This window comes from Cephus cinctus, unplaced genomic scaffold (genome assembly GCF_000341935.2).
Source record: "Cephus cinctus unplaced genomic scaffold, Ccin1 Ccin1_scaffold0351, whole genome shotgun sequence".
Taxonomy (NCBI): Eukaryota; Metazoa; Arthropoda; class Insecta; order Hymenoptera; family Cephidae; genus Cephus; species Cephus cinctus.
Genome location: NW_014333043.1, coordinates 579,883 through 593,242, shown reverse-complemented (window position 1 = coordinate 593,242; position 13,360 = coordinate 579,883). Strand labels below are relative to the sequence as shown.

The 13,360-nt window shown below is 37.5% G+C and overlaps 1 protein-coding gene and 2 long non-coding RNA genes across 12 annotated transcripts; 1 reads left to right on the top strand and 2 right to left on the bottom strand.

The window, feature by feature from the left end:
• Positions 1–24: 24 nt before the first annotated feature.
• On the bottom strand, positions 25–4,079 carry LOC112494257. Of its 4 annotated transcripts, none has more exons than XR_003059509.1 (3): positions 3,942–4,079; positions 250–476; positions 25–162 (listed from the first exon to the last, which is right to left on the bottom strand). It is a non-coding gene; the product is annotated as an uncharacterized LOC112494257 (long non-coding RNA). The 4 variants fall into 4 exon arrangements; XR_003059507.1 differs by lacking the exon at positions 3,942–4,079 and adding an exon at positions 3,235–3,713; XR_003059510.1 differs by lacking the exon at positions 3,942–4,079 and adding an exon at positions 2,797–2,942.
• Positions 1,175–13,253, top strand: LOC107267186 (uncharacterized protein DDB_G0284459). 7 transcript variants are annotated; one of them, XM_025084380.1, is made up of 6 exons: positions 1,175–2,262; positions 2,371–2,437; positions 3,702–3,834; positions 5,863–5,945; positions 6,216–6,318; positions 9,454–13,253. In XM_025084380.1, exons 4-6 carry the CDS (start codon positions 5,870–5,872, stop codon positions 12,698–12,700), a joined length of 3,426 nt encoding a protein of 1,141 aa, XP_024940148.1. In that variant the 5' UTR covers positions 1,175–2,262; positions 2,371–2,437; positions 3,702–3,834; positions 5,863–5,869; the 3' UTR covers positions 12,701–13,253. The 7 variants fall into 7 exon arrangements, with proteins under 7 accessions (XP_024940148.1, XP_015594029.1, XP_015594031.1 ...); XM_015738543.2 differs by having other exon boundaries at positions 3,702–3,945; XM_015738545.2 differs by having other exon boundaries at positions 1,176–2,262; positions 6,213–6,318.
• LOC112494258 lies at positions 4,382–4,815 on the bottom strand. The gene is made up of 2 exons (XR_003059511.1): positions 4,512–4,815; positions 4,382–4,418 (listed from the first exon to the last, which is right to left on the bottom strand). It is a non-coding gene; the product is annotated as an uncharacterized LOC112494258 (long non-coding RNA).
• Positions 13,254–13,360: the final 107 nt, after the last annotated feature.

Sequence of the window (13,360 nt, the reverse complement as noted above, 5' to 3'; positions counted from 1 at the left end):
ATGTGCCTCGAATGACTTCTGAAGGTGCTTGACGTTCTGCTCAGCACGCGAAAGGATGTACATGATGTATCCTTTCGTTTCTTTAGTCAGTAGAATTTTAAGATGTTATCTGGACCAATTTGGAAGAACTACCAGCGTACTGTGTTTTTGCTTCAGAATCATCTGCACAGAAAAAGGCATAAGGATAATAAGAGAACAAAATGAATATGAGATAAAAAGAAATGTGATTTAATTTTTTCAATTACTTACTTTTAACTGAATATTCTCGATGGTGCTGGATTTGATTGTTTTTCTTTTGTTTTATATTACGAGATTGGTCAGAGTTCCTTAAACAGCTCCTGACATGTATTTAATTACGGTCACACAATGCGTGATGCTTAGCGACGTCAAGGTGCGTCACTTAACTGACAAACAAATTTGTATATATGTATTGTGGTCCTCTTTGTTTCTCTTGGATATTCGGCAGATCTTTTTATCTGCATGAATTAAAGAAAAACACAGTTAGGCACTTATTTAACTGGCGTCACTCTGTGCACAGTTGTACGTCTTATGCGAAGATTCAGTACGCACGTGCAAATGTACCGTAATCATAATTGTTCTTTCTAATTATCTCCTGTGTATTCACGTATATATATATAGTATATGTACATTTATTTATGCGCCAGTACATAAGTTTTTCCTAAAATGGAGCGAGGTTACTTCAGTTATCCTGAGTCGCACGCGAAGAAACATTTAATGCTTAACGTAGAATTTTTGGTGACAGCACTCAAATTTGTTTTGACTTTGTATCTGCAGTAATTAAATAAACGATAATTGAATATTATTTTGATGGAATCTATATCAGAACCAAGATTAATTATTGTTACTTGTCAACGTTATTTTCATTAATATTTAATGAACGCCACAGGGGTCTCTGGATTTCATCCCTCTTGGACGAAATGATCGTTTTGAAAAAAAAAAACATGACTTTTCACTTGGAAGCCTAGTCGCAATTCCATAATGAAGTGTCTCGGTGCGTGGGAAAAGTGGATTCCCGGATGGCTGTGGTAGAGTCTGTGATACCGGGACTCAAATACGAAAGAAGGAATTAAACCCCCACTATTAAATGTTTGATGGTAAGGCATGGGAAAGCGAGCTACATTGGGGGCGTCCTGAGCATCCAGCTTCAGTTCAATTCCAACATCTGCTAAGACTCATTGTCAGACAGAGGATCCTAACAGTTGGTCCTTTGAAGAACAGCTGAATAGAAGTCCACATAGCACGGGGATCAAATTTATACGCAATTTGAAAATTACCACTCGAAAAACAGACCCACGCAAGAGACGGGGAAGAGTCGTTCGGTATCTGAGATTAAAAAGTAATTTTCAAAGTTTACGAACCACGCGAAGGTAACGGTCAATTTTTTTGGGATTCTCAAAAGGTGCAGCACGCGAGTCTTCAATTACATGGATACAAAAGAGGGCTACTTGTGCTAAGAAAACAAAAGAAGAAATAAGTGTGGCAAGTTACAAATTAGGGAAAGCCTCCCCTCTTCGAGGAAGACAAACTTTATTTAATTCTGCACTTGACGATCGCCACAAGAAATACAATAATCGTCTTGTGATTTAGTTGTTTGTCCGATTCTCTTTGTCTTGAGGATATTTTTAAAAAAATTCATCGCAAATTTGCCGACGGCAACAAAACGTAACGTCAAGACATTTCGAGCCGCTTCAAAATCGAAGCGCGTAATTGACCATAAGGCATATCGCATTTATACGCCATTCACTTCTGTTTAAAGCTGCGGGGATCTCTTGTAACGAGACCGGAAGAAAAGAACTCCCCTGGGAGTATTTGACGAATCGTGAAATCTTATTCGCGTGAATGTAACGGTGCGTATAAAAGCACTATAATTTTATAAACCGCAACGATCAACGACCATCGGAAGAATAGCCACTTATTTTACGACACGTTTCTATGAAGTGTAAAAAAAAGGTTTTCCACGTGAATCCGAAGGAATTAAGAGAATTTAAAAAAAGGAATTAATCTGACGTTGATTAAACATACGACTTTCTCCATAGTTCATTACTAACGAGGAGGAAAGGGAATTTCGTTAACCGGTTACCAACTGTAACTATCAGAAAAATTCCGGTATACTAATTCCAGTATCGGTACACGGCTTTGTACACGAGGATCGAACAAGAATTTCAATAAGCGAGAAGACAATTGACCTGGAACATGAAGAGAAAGAATATCCCTAATATTGAATAGTACGTAAAACACGAGGTACAAGAAAATCTTCATGCTTATTACCGAAACGTATCCCGAATATCATGTAAAAACGCGAATAAATTCAACCCAAAGAAAAAGTACTAAACCGCATTCTTTTTCTAGGAACCAGGAGTGAAGGTTGGAGAACGAAAATTTTTTGTGTCCTAGCATCCCGTTATAAATGAAGGGGGTAAGATTATTAAAAATTACAAAAATTCAACGATCACGCACGTGCTCTTGTAAATCATTTGTTTACAAAGACTGCATTTCCCTGGTGTTAATGGCGGTAAAAGAAGTTCTCACCTTTCTCGTGAGTAAATAGGTGCCACTCGTTTTCATTCAAGTCGCCGTCAGGTAATTGGCATCAGTATGGTGTCACTGTCAACTCGGCAAAACGCTTCCCTTTCTACTTAAATAATGCATAACGGAAATATTGTCCGTATGCAACTAAGTAATATAATATGGAAATCCGTTGCAGCTGCTTGCAAACCGTGCAAATCTCTACTAACTTATTCATAAGCATTGATTATCCAACAGGCCTATAGTTACCAAGTAGTTGTGTTGAACACTGCCATAATTATTAAGCAGGTCAGCAGTTGTTAGTTGCGTTGTCTCAACGGGAATATTTCCTAGCTAGGTTACTCGCAGACCGTTAACCTCCAAAACACAAATCTAATTCTTCTTACGTCTGCCATTGTCTCACCGGCGATATTATCAGACCAGTCAACAGTTCCGCCTCTTTCGTGATCAACCGGATACAGTTCTCTTCAGAAACTAATAAACAACTTGCACACCACTTACAGACATAATATTGACGAGGAATAGGGTTTTTAGAAGAAGTAAAATTTGTCTAAGCACTGTCAGCGTGATGTGTCAGTCGTTTCAAAAAACAGGTTAGAGTTGGTTGCATCGTTACGATTAAATAGAACATTTCCGTATTTATTATTTCTCTCAATCATTTTATTACTTTCTATCTTGTACTCTTACCTTATTTATTATAACATCCTTCAAGCTTACGTTGGACCTAAATCAGGATATGGCTAATGCGCAACGAACGATGGAACAGGACATAACCTGTAGTTACCTATAAAGGTGGCAATAAGAAGTTCCGCTATGTCCCACATAACGCGCACAGAATTCTGAAACACTAGATTCGGTCGTTAAACGGGATAACCTCGTGTCGTTACAAATGTCTTTTTTTCGGCACTGCACTCCGCCGAAAGTTATGCATTGTTAAGAACCCGGTAGAAACAACAGCTATAAGTAGATTTCTAGTGCAGTGCGTAGCTTTTTTATTTACCGCATTAGAAACGCCATATAAAATCTATTATGGAAAATTCTCGATCACTGCTACAATTTCCTCTAAGAACAAATCATTATTATATACTAGTTATTTTTATCCTTTATTTTAATCGTCTGATTATCCAGGATCTTATGCTTTTTTTTTTTTCTAGAATCGTCGGTCATTCAGCCACCGTTCAATCAGTAAGAACTTGCCTACGACAACATACCAAAGACTGGTTCAGGGACTCGTTTGTTTTTTTCGTCCTTACAACTCACCCACTTCTACCTCCTCCACGGGACAAGGTAAAGGTGGCCGGCACTTAGCATACGTACATAGTAAAGGTTATTCAACTCGAGAATGGAGCTACTCGGAGTAACGGTTTGGACTCGGACCTCGTGGAGGAACGTACAAAGGTACCATAAGCATTCAGTGAGCCGTGCAGTCGGAAGATCATCCTCTTCTTTGCTCGAAGTCTTTCCTGGGCACTTGCTTCGCGACGTGTTTCGATAAGTTTCTTCTTTACAAGTGTTAAAAGTTGTTCTCTAATATAATTTTTTGCTTGAGTTGTAATAAGTGTCTATAGATTTTTGTATAGGTTGACGTTTTAAACTTATTTAGGGTTAGGGTACAGTGCGCGTTTTTTGTTTTGACAGAGGCATTTTCTTACGAAAAATATCGTTTTCCCTTTCGAAGTCTTCGTAAGTCTACACTCTCGTGATTTCGAAATTTCAAAGAAGCGTGATCAACGCGTTTTAATTAGTGTACTAAGTGTATAAATGCTGGTTGATTCTCGTGGATAAACAATAGGTGAGTCATGCAGGATTGTAATATTACGTAGACTATTTTTTGTGTGAATTTTCTACTCGTCAGGGTATCAAAAATTTTCCTACAACACAGAAAGGTCTTATTGTAATTCACGAAGTGTTTAATTATGAGCTTTTATGTCTTTGCATACGTCAATCTAAATTTTCATACTCACGTCACGTAGATGACTCGAAATCTAACCCGGAACGATATCCTGCCTAATTATTTAGTATAATTAACCTAGATGTATAATTATCATATTCGAATGTTTACTGTATACGGATTATTAATTTATCCGAAGGAACAGCAATGTAAAACAATTATTATCCAGTATAATATCAGTTGTTTTTAATACGCATGATCAGTCTTCTGGAAACGTCTGGTTCTTTCACACTTCCTTTTTTTATTACATACGCACAAAACCGTAAACGCCATATTGATGGCCATAATTAGTCACAGACTAGGCATCGAGTTCATGCGTTTTCTTAGTATTTTAAATCTCGCAATCATTTACCTAGAGCTTAATTATAAACACGAATTTAATATTACACGCGATCAACGTCCTGGAAAAGGATCTTGTTATCCTGCAGATAGAAATACGGTACTGCTTGTCCTTTACAGCTAGGTACATTCCGAACGCTTGCTTAGCGTATCTGGATATTCACCTATGTACATATGTGATATCCAGAAGATGCGTGACACATGCAAAACAACATGTCGACTTAAACCGCTTAGTACCGTTAGTGGACACGAATGTAAAGGAATAAGAAAAAATGCAACGGTAAAAAGGCGGTCTGATGATTTAAGGTGTTGGAATGTTTTATAAGAATGATATTGATCATTATAGCATTTATAAAAAATTATGATTTTTCAAAAATTGTTAGTAATTTTTTTACGAAGAATAATGGTGGGACAGTCGTGATTTGTAGTACGATTATTTTTCTTGTAAATTTAAAAAAAAAAAATTTTTTCTATTGATATTTTTGACAATGTATGGTATCGTGTGTTCCTACTGATTTTTTTTAATTTTTCTATTCGCATTCCGCGAGCATCGAACGTCAAACGATAGCGACGCTGAGTCGGAATACAAAAGAGGGCTCAATAGAGACCTTGGTGCGTAAAGAGACAATAAAGAATTCGCATCATGCGAGAGTTAAGCGAGAAATTGCGTCATTTGTTGGTTTTTGGATAGACTTTGGAATCACTTAACCGAGGTTATCGCGTCTGTTTCCACAGGGTATTGTAGGAGTGAATTTTTTGTGTGCAAGGCTTTTAGAAATTGGGACGACTTTCGTCATTTTTGCGTTTTTATTTGTCATGTTCTCGAGGAAAGGAAGCCATTATGTCTGTAATAAGATGGTCATTGCCATTCGTTCGTATCAGCCATTCGAATCATGAATATATTCTTTGTCAATTTTGAACCGAAAAGAGTTCTTAGTCTTATTTCTCAGATGAATATAAGAAATCAAATATCAGTGATATGTTTCTGGATTAAATAATGATTTTTCTGTTTTATTTTGTTTCAGTGAAAAAATGCGGCTAAAACCTCTAGGTATCCTAGTGATCCTGTTTCTGTCAGGATACTGCGATGCTAGACCACAGAAAGACGGTGAGTCCCGTCAGAAAGATAAATTATAATTTTTAACGTATAATAAATCCCGAGTTTTGCTGTTAACTAGGAAGAATCGACATGCATAATTAGTCATGTAATTACGAAACCTATGTATAATACCGTTAACCGATAATTTAGTTCATGCATGGGTTCACTTACGTTAATAGTTACAATAAATCTATTATATAATGACTACACTTTGTTTAGAAATGCGAAAACATAAAAACGTAGCCGATCGTTAATGCTACTTTGTATCCTTTGCAGTAGCAACAGGATCACAGGAATCAAGAGCACAAGAGAAAGGGGAAGAGCGGTTGCCATTGGAAGAAAAAAATATTTCAGCGAGTCAAACCGTCAGGGGGAATAACAGGTATATGAGGATTTTGGGAAAAAGCCAAAATTATGATAATTATTATTATGATAATAATAAAGCTAGCATCAGCCATGGCTTCGATGCGAGGGTAACTGCTGATAACAGGTACAAAAGTCCCAAGGATTCTTTGAACAGTATTCAAAAGGAAAATATTTTTTCCGGATTACCCAGGAACGTGAAGAATATGATAAATGATGTTGTGAAAAAAGTTAAAGTTATCGTTTCTCGAAATCAGACTAATGATTTGAAGGATTCTTTGTTAAAAGATAATATAACGAAACCAGGGCAGGTGAGTGATTTCCAAGATGTTATGAATATTTCTAGTAAAGTGAAACTTGGTAATTCAATATCCGAAGGTAAGGGTGTAAGGTTAAATTTAAATTCGTCCTTGTTCAATCCACATACTAAAATTGTTCTAGATTCTAAAAATAATAATAGTACCATAACCCGAGTGAAGCTGTTATCGAACTCGAAACCGGTTTCGTTGCTTGAACTGAAGAACTGGCCGAGTCAAAGTCTTCAGAATGTCGAAGATCTGTTTAATTATGAGAAATATACATCGTATCCCGAGGACGTAACAAATTCTGAGTATTCCACGTTAAGCGAAGAGAACTTATCGGATTTTCATAATATTCAAAAGAGACCAGAATCGAATGAGAAAAGGAAGCCACCTATTATAATTTTTCAAAATTCATTACCGCCCAAAGTACCTTCGTCGGTACATATACCGGGTGTGATAACGGTTTATGATCCTGAACCATCACCTAAACCAGTACCGGAACCGGATCAGCAGGATATAGTACAATGGTTACAGATACCAGCTTTGACGGTCAATCAGAATCATGTAGACCTGGATAAAACTGAAAGACCTGTAGTGAGCCAGTACGAATCGGTTTTCGAATCCCCGGTATCAAGTATCTCTTCTAAGCCTGTCGAGCAAGTGCCTGTCAACCAGATTTATGGTGATTCTCAAAAACCAGATCATCATATAGATTATCATAGTCCTACCTCTTACTTTGAGGATGAAGATGATGATGAAGGTTTATCAGAAAATCATAATTCCTACGGTATCCAAAATTATCAGGATTCGTACATAGGAAATGGTTCACACTTTATCCCAATTTTACAAGATATGGTTGGTAGCACTGCCAACAATCCAGTATTATTAGGTAAACCAACTTTAAATACATCTTCTCAAGTAACACAAAACACGGTTATTCATATTTTGAACACTGGATCCAAAAAGCCTAATGTCACTGTAACTGGAAATAAGGTGCCACAGAATAATAAGAATTCGAGTGACGTACAGAATTCGGCAAATCCACAAAATGTTCATATAATGTTCATGAATGATGAGGATCTAGAAAAACCGGAAACGAATGATTCGTCGGTAATCGATACTGAAAACGTAAGGTGTCCTACGATTATGATAAATTCCTATACAAAGGTTAATAATACCTTAGAGACCAAAGAGGGTTGCACAGATTTGAATATTGTAATTAATTCTCACGTGCTCAATACAAATATTATAAAATCCGGTAACCAACCGAGCACTTTGACATCCGTTAAAAATGATAAACCTCAAAATTCTAATGCTGGTACCATATCTAATTATCCAACTGACAAATATGACAATTCCATCGATGAAAGTTCTTCAGTTTATCCTGGTACGTGGAATACTAACGATTACAGTGTATCGGTTCCTTCCGTATATCCACAATTTGAAAATGATTATTCCGAAACCGATAAAGTTCAAAATGATGAAATTCAGGAAACAGAAAGTATTCCTGACCAGATATCGACGTTTGAAGTTTTCCAAGGAACAGAAATTAATATAGAAAATGAAAGTCCTTTGAGCGACGTTCCTGCAGTCCAGGATGTGAGCCCAGAAACTGAGTCTTTGGATGAGCCAACGAGTCCTGCCGGAAACGGCATGGTACCGGTTGCAGGGTCTGTAGGAAACGATGTAGGAAGTCAAGTATCACCAGCTGTTACTGGTCCAGGTCAATCGGCAGCACAATCGGATGCTGCAGGCATAGGATCATCTTCAGGATCACTTCCGGGATTGCCAAATGTCGGCAGTGTTCTTTCTACAATTCCAAATCAGGTATCAGGTTTAACAGGGGGTCTAGGTGGTTCCCAGGGCGGAAGTACCCTAGTAGGAGGTTCTCTAGCTGATGACGATGATGACGATGACGATGATGATTTTGGTTTAGGATCTTTAAGTTTGGCTGATACTATGACCTCGTTTTTCACATACTTCACGTTCCTTAATCCGTTGAATTATGGACTGTTCAGTTTTGCTATGGCGCCGTTCGCTGTAATGGCGGCTGGGGCTATTGGCGCCGCGGCGGCGTTCTTTCCTTGGGCGTTTCCATCTGTTTTTGATTTTGGTCGAGCTTCCGATCACGTTACTATTAAGTTTAGACCTAATCTTGAGGAGGTCGTTAAGCAATCGATTCACAAGTATAGGAATTGGAACGAGTGGAAAAGTAGGCGAAGGAAGCGGAAGAGATAAGGTAAAAAGATACTCTAGCGCGTCAGGTACTTTTTTAGTTCTGGATTCGGTTCAGCAGCAACAGCAATGCAGATTCTCCAAAGGCTAGAATGTAGGTTCGACATGTTTATTTGTGAAATAAAATTTATTAGTATAATAATTTACCTTGTTCCTTATAATCCCATGTGTTTAACTGATAAGAAAAATTATTTAAGTATTGTTACTGATAGTCCTGCTTTTTGGTAGAAGTGTTAATGAAAATTTTTTTAAATATTTTTGTATTATACGTTTAAATGGATCTATGGATTTAAACTAACATTCTTAACTACACCACTGCGTCTAAGTGACTAAATTTGTATGATTAATATATTATTTTTTATAATAAATGTCTTTATGTATTCTTAATGGCCTGTTTTTTTTTTCAATACGGTTTTTAATCAATTTCTGTCCCTCGAGGAATAGTAAAACAATAGTTAAATAGGCCAAGAAATCTCTTTAGGTTCTTTAGAAGTTCCAAAAATATGAGAAATTATCTCGAAAAAATAGTTACACTCTATTTTGAATTTTCTATAAAAATCCTAGTGATTTTTAACTCAGCGATAGACTATATTTCAAATTATTATGTATACTTTCAGTGGTCAGACAAGCAATGGCAACAGAGAATTCAAAGATCTTCAAGATATGGACCAGTCGCTGAGGACCGTGGCCACACAGTTGCTCAACGTAACAAATCCTGACGAATCAAACACAAATGTCGAATCTAAAACTGTTAACGATGGCCCCTCAAAACTTTTATCAGTTGGAAAGTCTGAAAAAGTCAAGAAAACAGAAAACATTGTGAGCAAGGAGAAGCCAGAAGAGAGCAGTTCGTTAATAAAGGAAATAAATTCTGAAATAAGCAATTTGGAGTCTATGGGTGTGAGCTTTGGCAGACCAGTTAATTCAAAATTCGGATATTTTGAAAGTGGCCATCCGGGACAAGCAATGGCAATTACCGAAGAGGAACTAGAAAAGGAATTAAGTGGCATAAGGGAAACAACAGTGACTAAAAACGTTCCAACGACTTCCGGTGGAATTTCCACTTGGATTCTATTAAACCCTCCATCAACCACCCCAAAGACAGAACAGGAAGTGGAAAAGAAAATTGAGAAAAAACCCGAATCTCAACCTCAGCCTATTATAAAGTCTACAGCTACGATACAAAAGGTAGAGCAATCCTCAAAAATTGAACCCAAACCAACAGCAACTATAGAAAAAGTTCAAGCACAAACAACATCTGAGAAGAATTCACAAACAACAAGCAAAGTTGTTCCTGCCAGTACAAGAAGAACAACAGCAATACCGAGACCGGATAGAATAATGCCGAGTACTGAAAAAGTGGATAAGCAAATTACGACAACAACAACAACCAGAAGTAGAATTCCTACTGACAAAATTGAGAGCATCACGACACCAAGAATAACTACAACCAAGAAAGTAAATATTCCTAGTCGCACGACAGTTAAAACAAAAGTATCAATTGGTTATGGAAGCAGTACCACTCCGAGACCATCGAGTACAAAGATCATGAGGCCCAACTTCAGCAAACCCAATAAACAACCAAGCAGAACAACCACACAGAACCCGGCATCTGTCAAGACTGACAACACGTCCAGTCCTAAAATTGAAAAAGTTACTTTCCGACCAGTTCAAATGATTTCCACGTCTAAACCTGAACGACCGATGTTCATTAATAAGATAAAGGCTTCCGTTCTCACTGAAATGCAAAAAAGCACTACCATACCACCAGCAACAATTACTCCCAAGATACAGCATACAGCGTCCAACTTTACCGGATCCGACCTCGTTGAAGTACCGATGAAAATAAAAACTGAAGGATCTAAGGTCAATAACGTGCTTAAGGTTCAGCTAAAGAAACCAGTAGATGAAACAACCACGATTGAGATTGAGCCGATAAAGGTGAACACGCCGGTATTGAATATTGAAAAAGTTGAAAAGGTCGATAAAGTCAATAAGGATACAAAGAAGATTTCAAAGACACAGGAGACTAACGAACAAGTTCAGGAGGTTCTGAATAATTCGCAGATCGATTTGAAGTTTGATTTCAATCCAGAATTGACTAAGGTTCATATGGAAAGTTCTACTGAAGTTGGAACTACAAGTACCACAAAGAGACCTAGACATAGTTCTAATAAACGTAAGAAGAATAAGGTCAGAAGGCGAAAACCTTTAACTTCGACAACTTTATCAACGTCCACTACCTCTGCTTCGACGACGTTGGCAGAATCATATGAAATTTCTACAGAGTCGAATGTCATTGAGAATTCCATTCAAGAATCTAAGGTAGAGCCAGAGACCAATTTGGCGAATGCGACAAAGAAAACAAAAAAGCCATTACAGAAACCCATTAGTACACAAATATATAATTTTCTTAGTAGAGAAGTCATGCCCAGTTTTGGGGTAATGTCTTTGGTAGGTTTGGGTCTTGGATTAGCCTCATATTTCCTTTATCCATTTGGCGGTGTCATAACACGACGTAATTACGATGTAGAGCCTAATTATAAGTATAATCTGGACGAGTATGGCGGAAATTATGGCCAGAACGAGGAGGAAGTATTTTCAAAAGTTCTGCAGGGTATGACGAATCATGATTCGAAGTTCGGAGGTATCAAGGATTATGAGAATAATTATTATCGGTATCAGCATTATGATGGGCCTTATGTGGACCCAAAGGCCACCAAAAACACTGACCAGAGGTATCCGACTTCTGTGGCTCCTTCTTATGGACCCATTGAGAATGCTTATGACCTCAAGTATCGTAATACGGAATTCAAGTATCCTGACGTACCGACAACGTCAAACTACTACGACCGACAGAAGCAAGAGTTCGCTGCGACCAACGACGCCACAGGGAATCCACAATTTGTTGTTGGTAATGTACCCAAGGAGTACTCAACATTTGAGAAGAAGGCCGGGGACCAAACGAATTCGAATCATCGCGACAAGGAAAATGTTCAAACGACATTTGAACAGAATATTGCTCAAAATTATAATTTCCCAAAAAACCCTGTGAATCTTCCACAAAATTTTGCGCAACCCGAAGCCCAAGCATTAAGAGTTGAGGGTCCATACGAAGAGATACAGATATCACCCACTGCAGTGGCAGTAGAACATGGTCCTAGAGCGTTGAAAGTGAAGAGATCTGCAGATCTTCAAAATATGAAGCTATCGAGAAAAACAAGGGAATCCGTTATTCAGATTATTCCGTCAAAGAGCGAAATGGAAATGGAAGAGAAGGAAATGGAGAACGAGGAGAATTTGAGTAATGAAATTCTTGATATATTAGACTCTGTTATACCAGGAAGTGAAGCCGAGAAGAAGCACAAGGACAAAGAAGTGCTTCACAAGATCAATGAGCACGTAAAAGCTGAGAAGAAGAAACATGATGAGAAGTTGAAGAGTCACGAGAAACATGATCACACCGAGAAGATTGAAGCTGCGTCGAAGTTGCAAGATGAAGCGACAACTTCAACGCCAGCAGAAAAGAGGGCCGACACTACCAGTATGGAGGCTTCGAGAGAAGAGAGCACACAGGCTTCGTCAACAAGCAAGTATGAAAGTACAACGTATAAATTTACTGAAGACAGTGAAGAGGATGAAGAAGACGTGAAGGATAATGAAGATACAACTGTGGAACCATCGGATGATATTACAACGGAAAAAAGTGAAAACGAACATGAAGAGGGCTACACTGTCTTCGGCTTTGTGAAGAGGATCGCTGAGATCAAATTTCGACTTGGTTTAACAATACTGAAACATGCTAGTGAGGGTTTTGCTAGATACTTGGGTCATGTTCAGAAAAGGATTAACGGAGAGGAGTAAATAGGTAAAATTCATAATAATGCCTCTCTTCGAATGGTATATGCTTCAGTTTTAGATCTGAAGAACTGAAAAATTGAACTCGATAACTATTGCGAATGCACTTGAACATTCACGATTAATTTGAATGATGGTCAAGTGCATTCTGTGGTCCATCATTTTTCAAAATCTTGGAACGCTACATTACGTCCCGTTTCCATTAGAATTTGAAAAATTTTTATGATATTGCTCTCTTAGGTATTCACGTCACTTTTATTTTTGCTACTGAGCATATTGCAATGACTTCGTATTGGCTATTAATATACAGTATGATTTTAGTATTAAGGTAGTATTAAATAAAAATATCAAATATAGAAAATGCTATAGTAATTCAGATACTGTTACATTTTCTATATTTTGGTTGAGTCTAAAAAAATATTCGACTAGCGAAAAAAAAAACATAATAATTTATTGTAAAGTATATAAATATAAGTACATATAATATAATGCGATATTCTTTAATGTAAATAAATTATAAGGATTCTTGGACAAGCGAAAATACACGCATATAATATTACCTCACTTATAATTTCATGCATACCTTTTTATTATTTTCAATGAGGAAGAGATCGCAAGAGTTCAAGGCCACGCGATACATGGCTAATACTACGTTGTCAGTCTACT

Excerpts from the sequence above, each read along its gene's own strand:
- LOC107267186 (XM_015738542.2), top strand. The coding sequence starts at position 3,890 with ATGGAGCTACTCGGAGTAACGGTTTGGACTCGGACCTCGTGGAGGAAC. Across the intron at positions 5,946-6,212 it reads TGCTAGACCACAGAAAGACG|TAGCAACAGGATCACAGGAA; the intron begins GTGAGTCCCGTC and ends TATCCTTTGCAG. Across the intron at positions 6,319-9,453 it reads ACCGTCAGGGGGAATAACAG|TGGTCAGACAAGCAATGGCA; the intron begins GTATATGAGGAT and ends GTATACTTTCAG.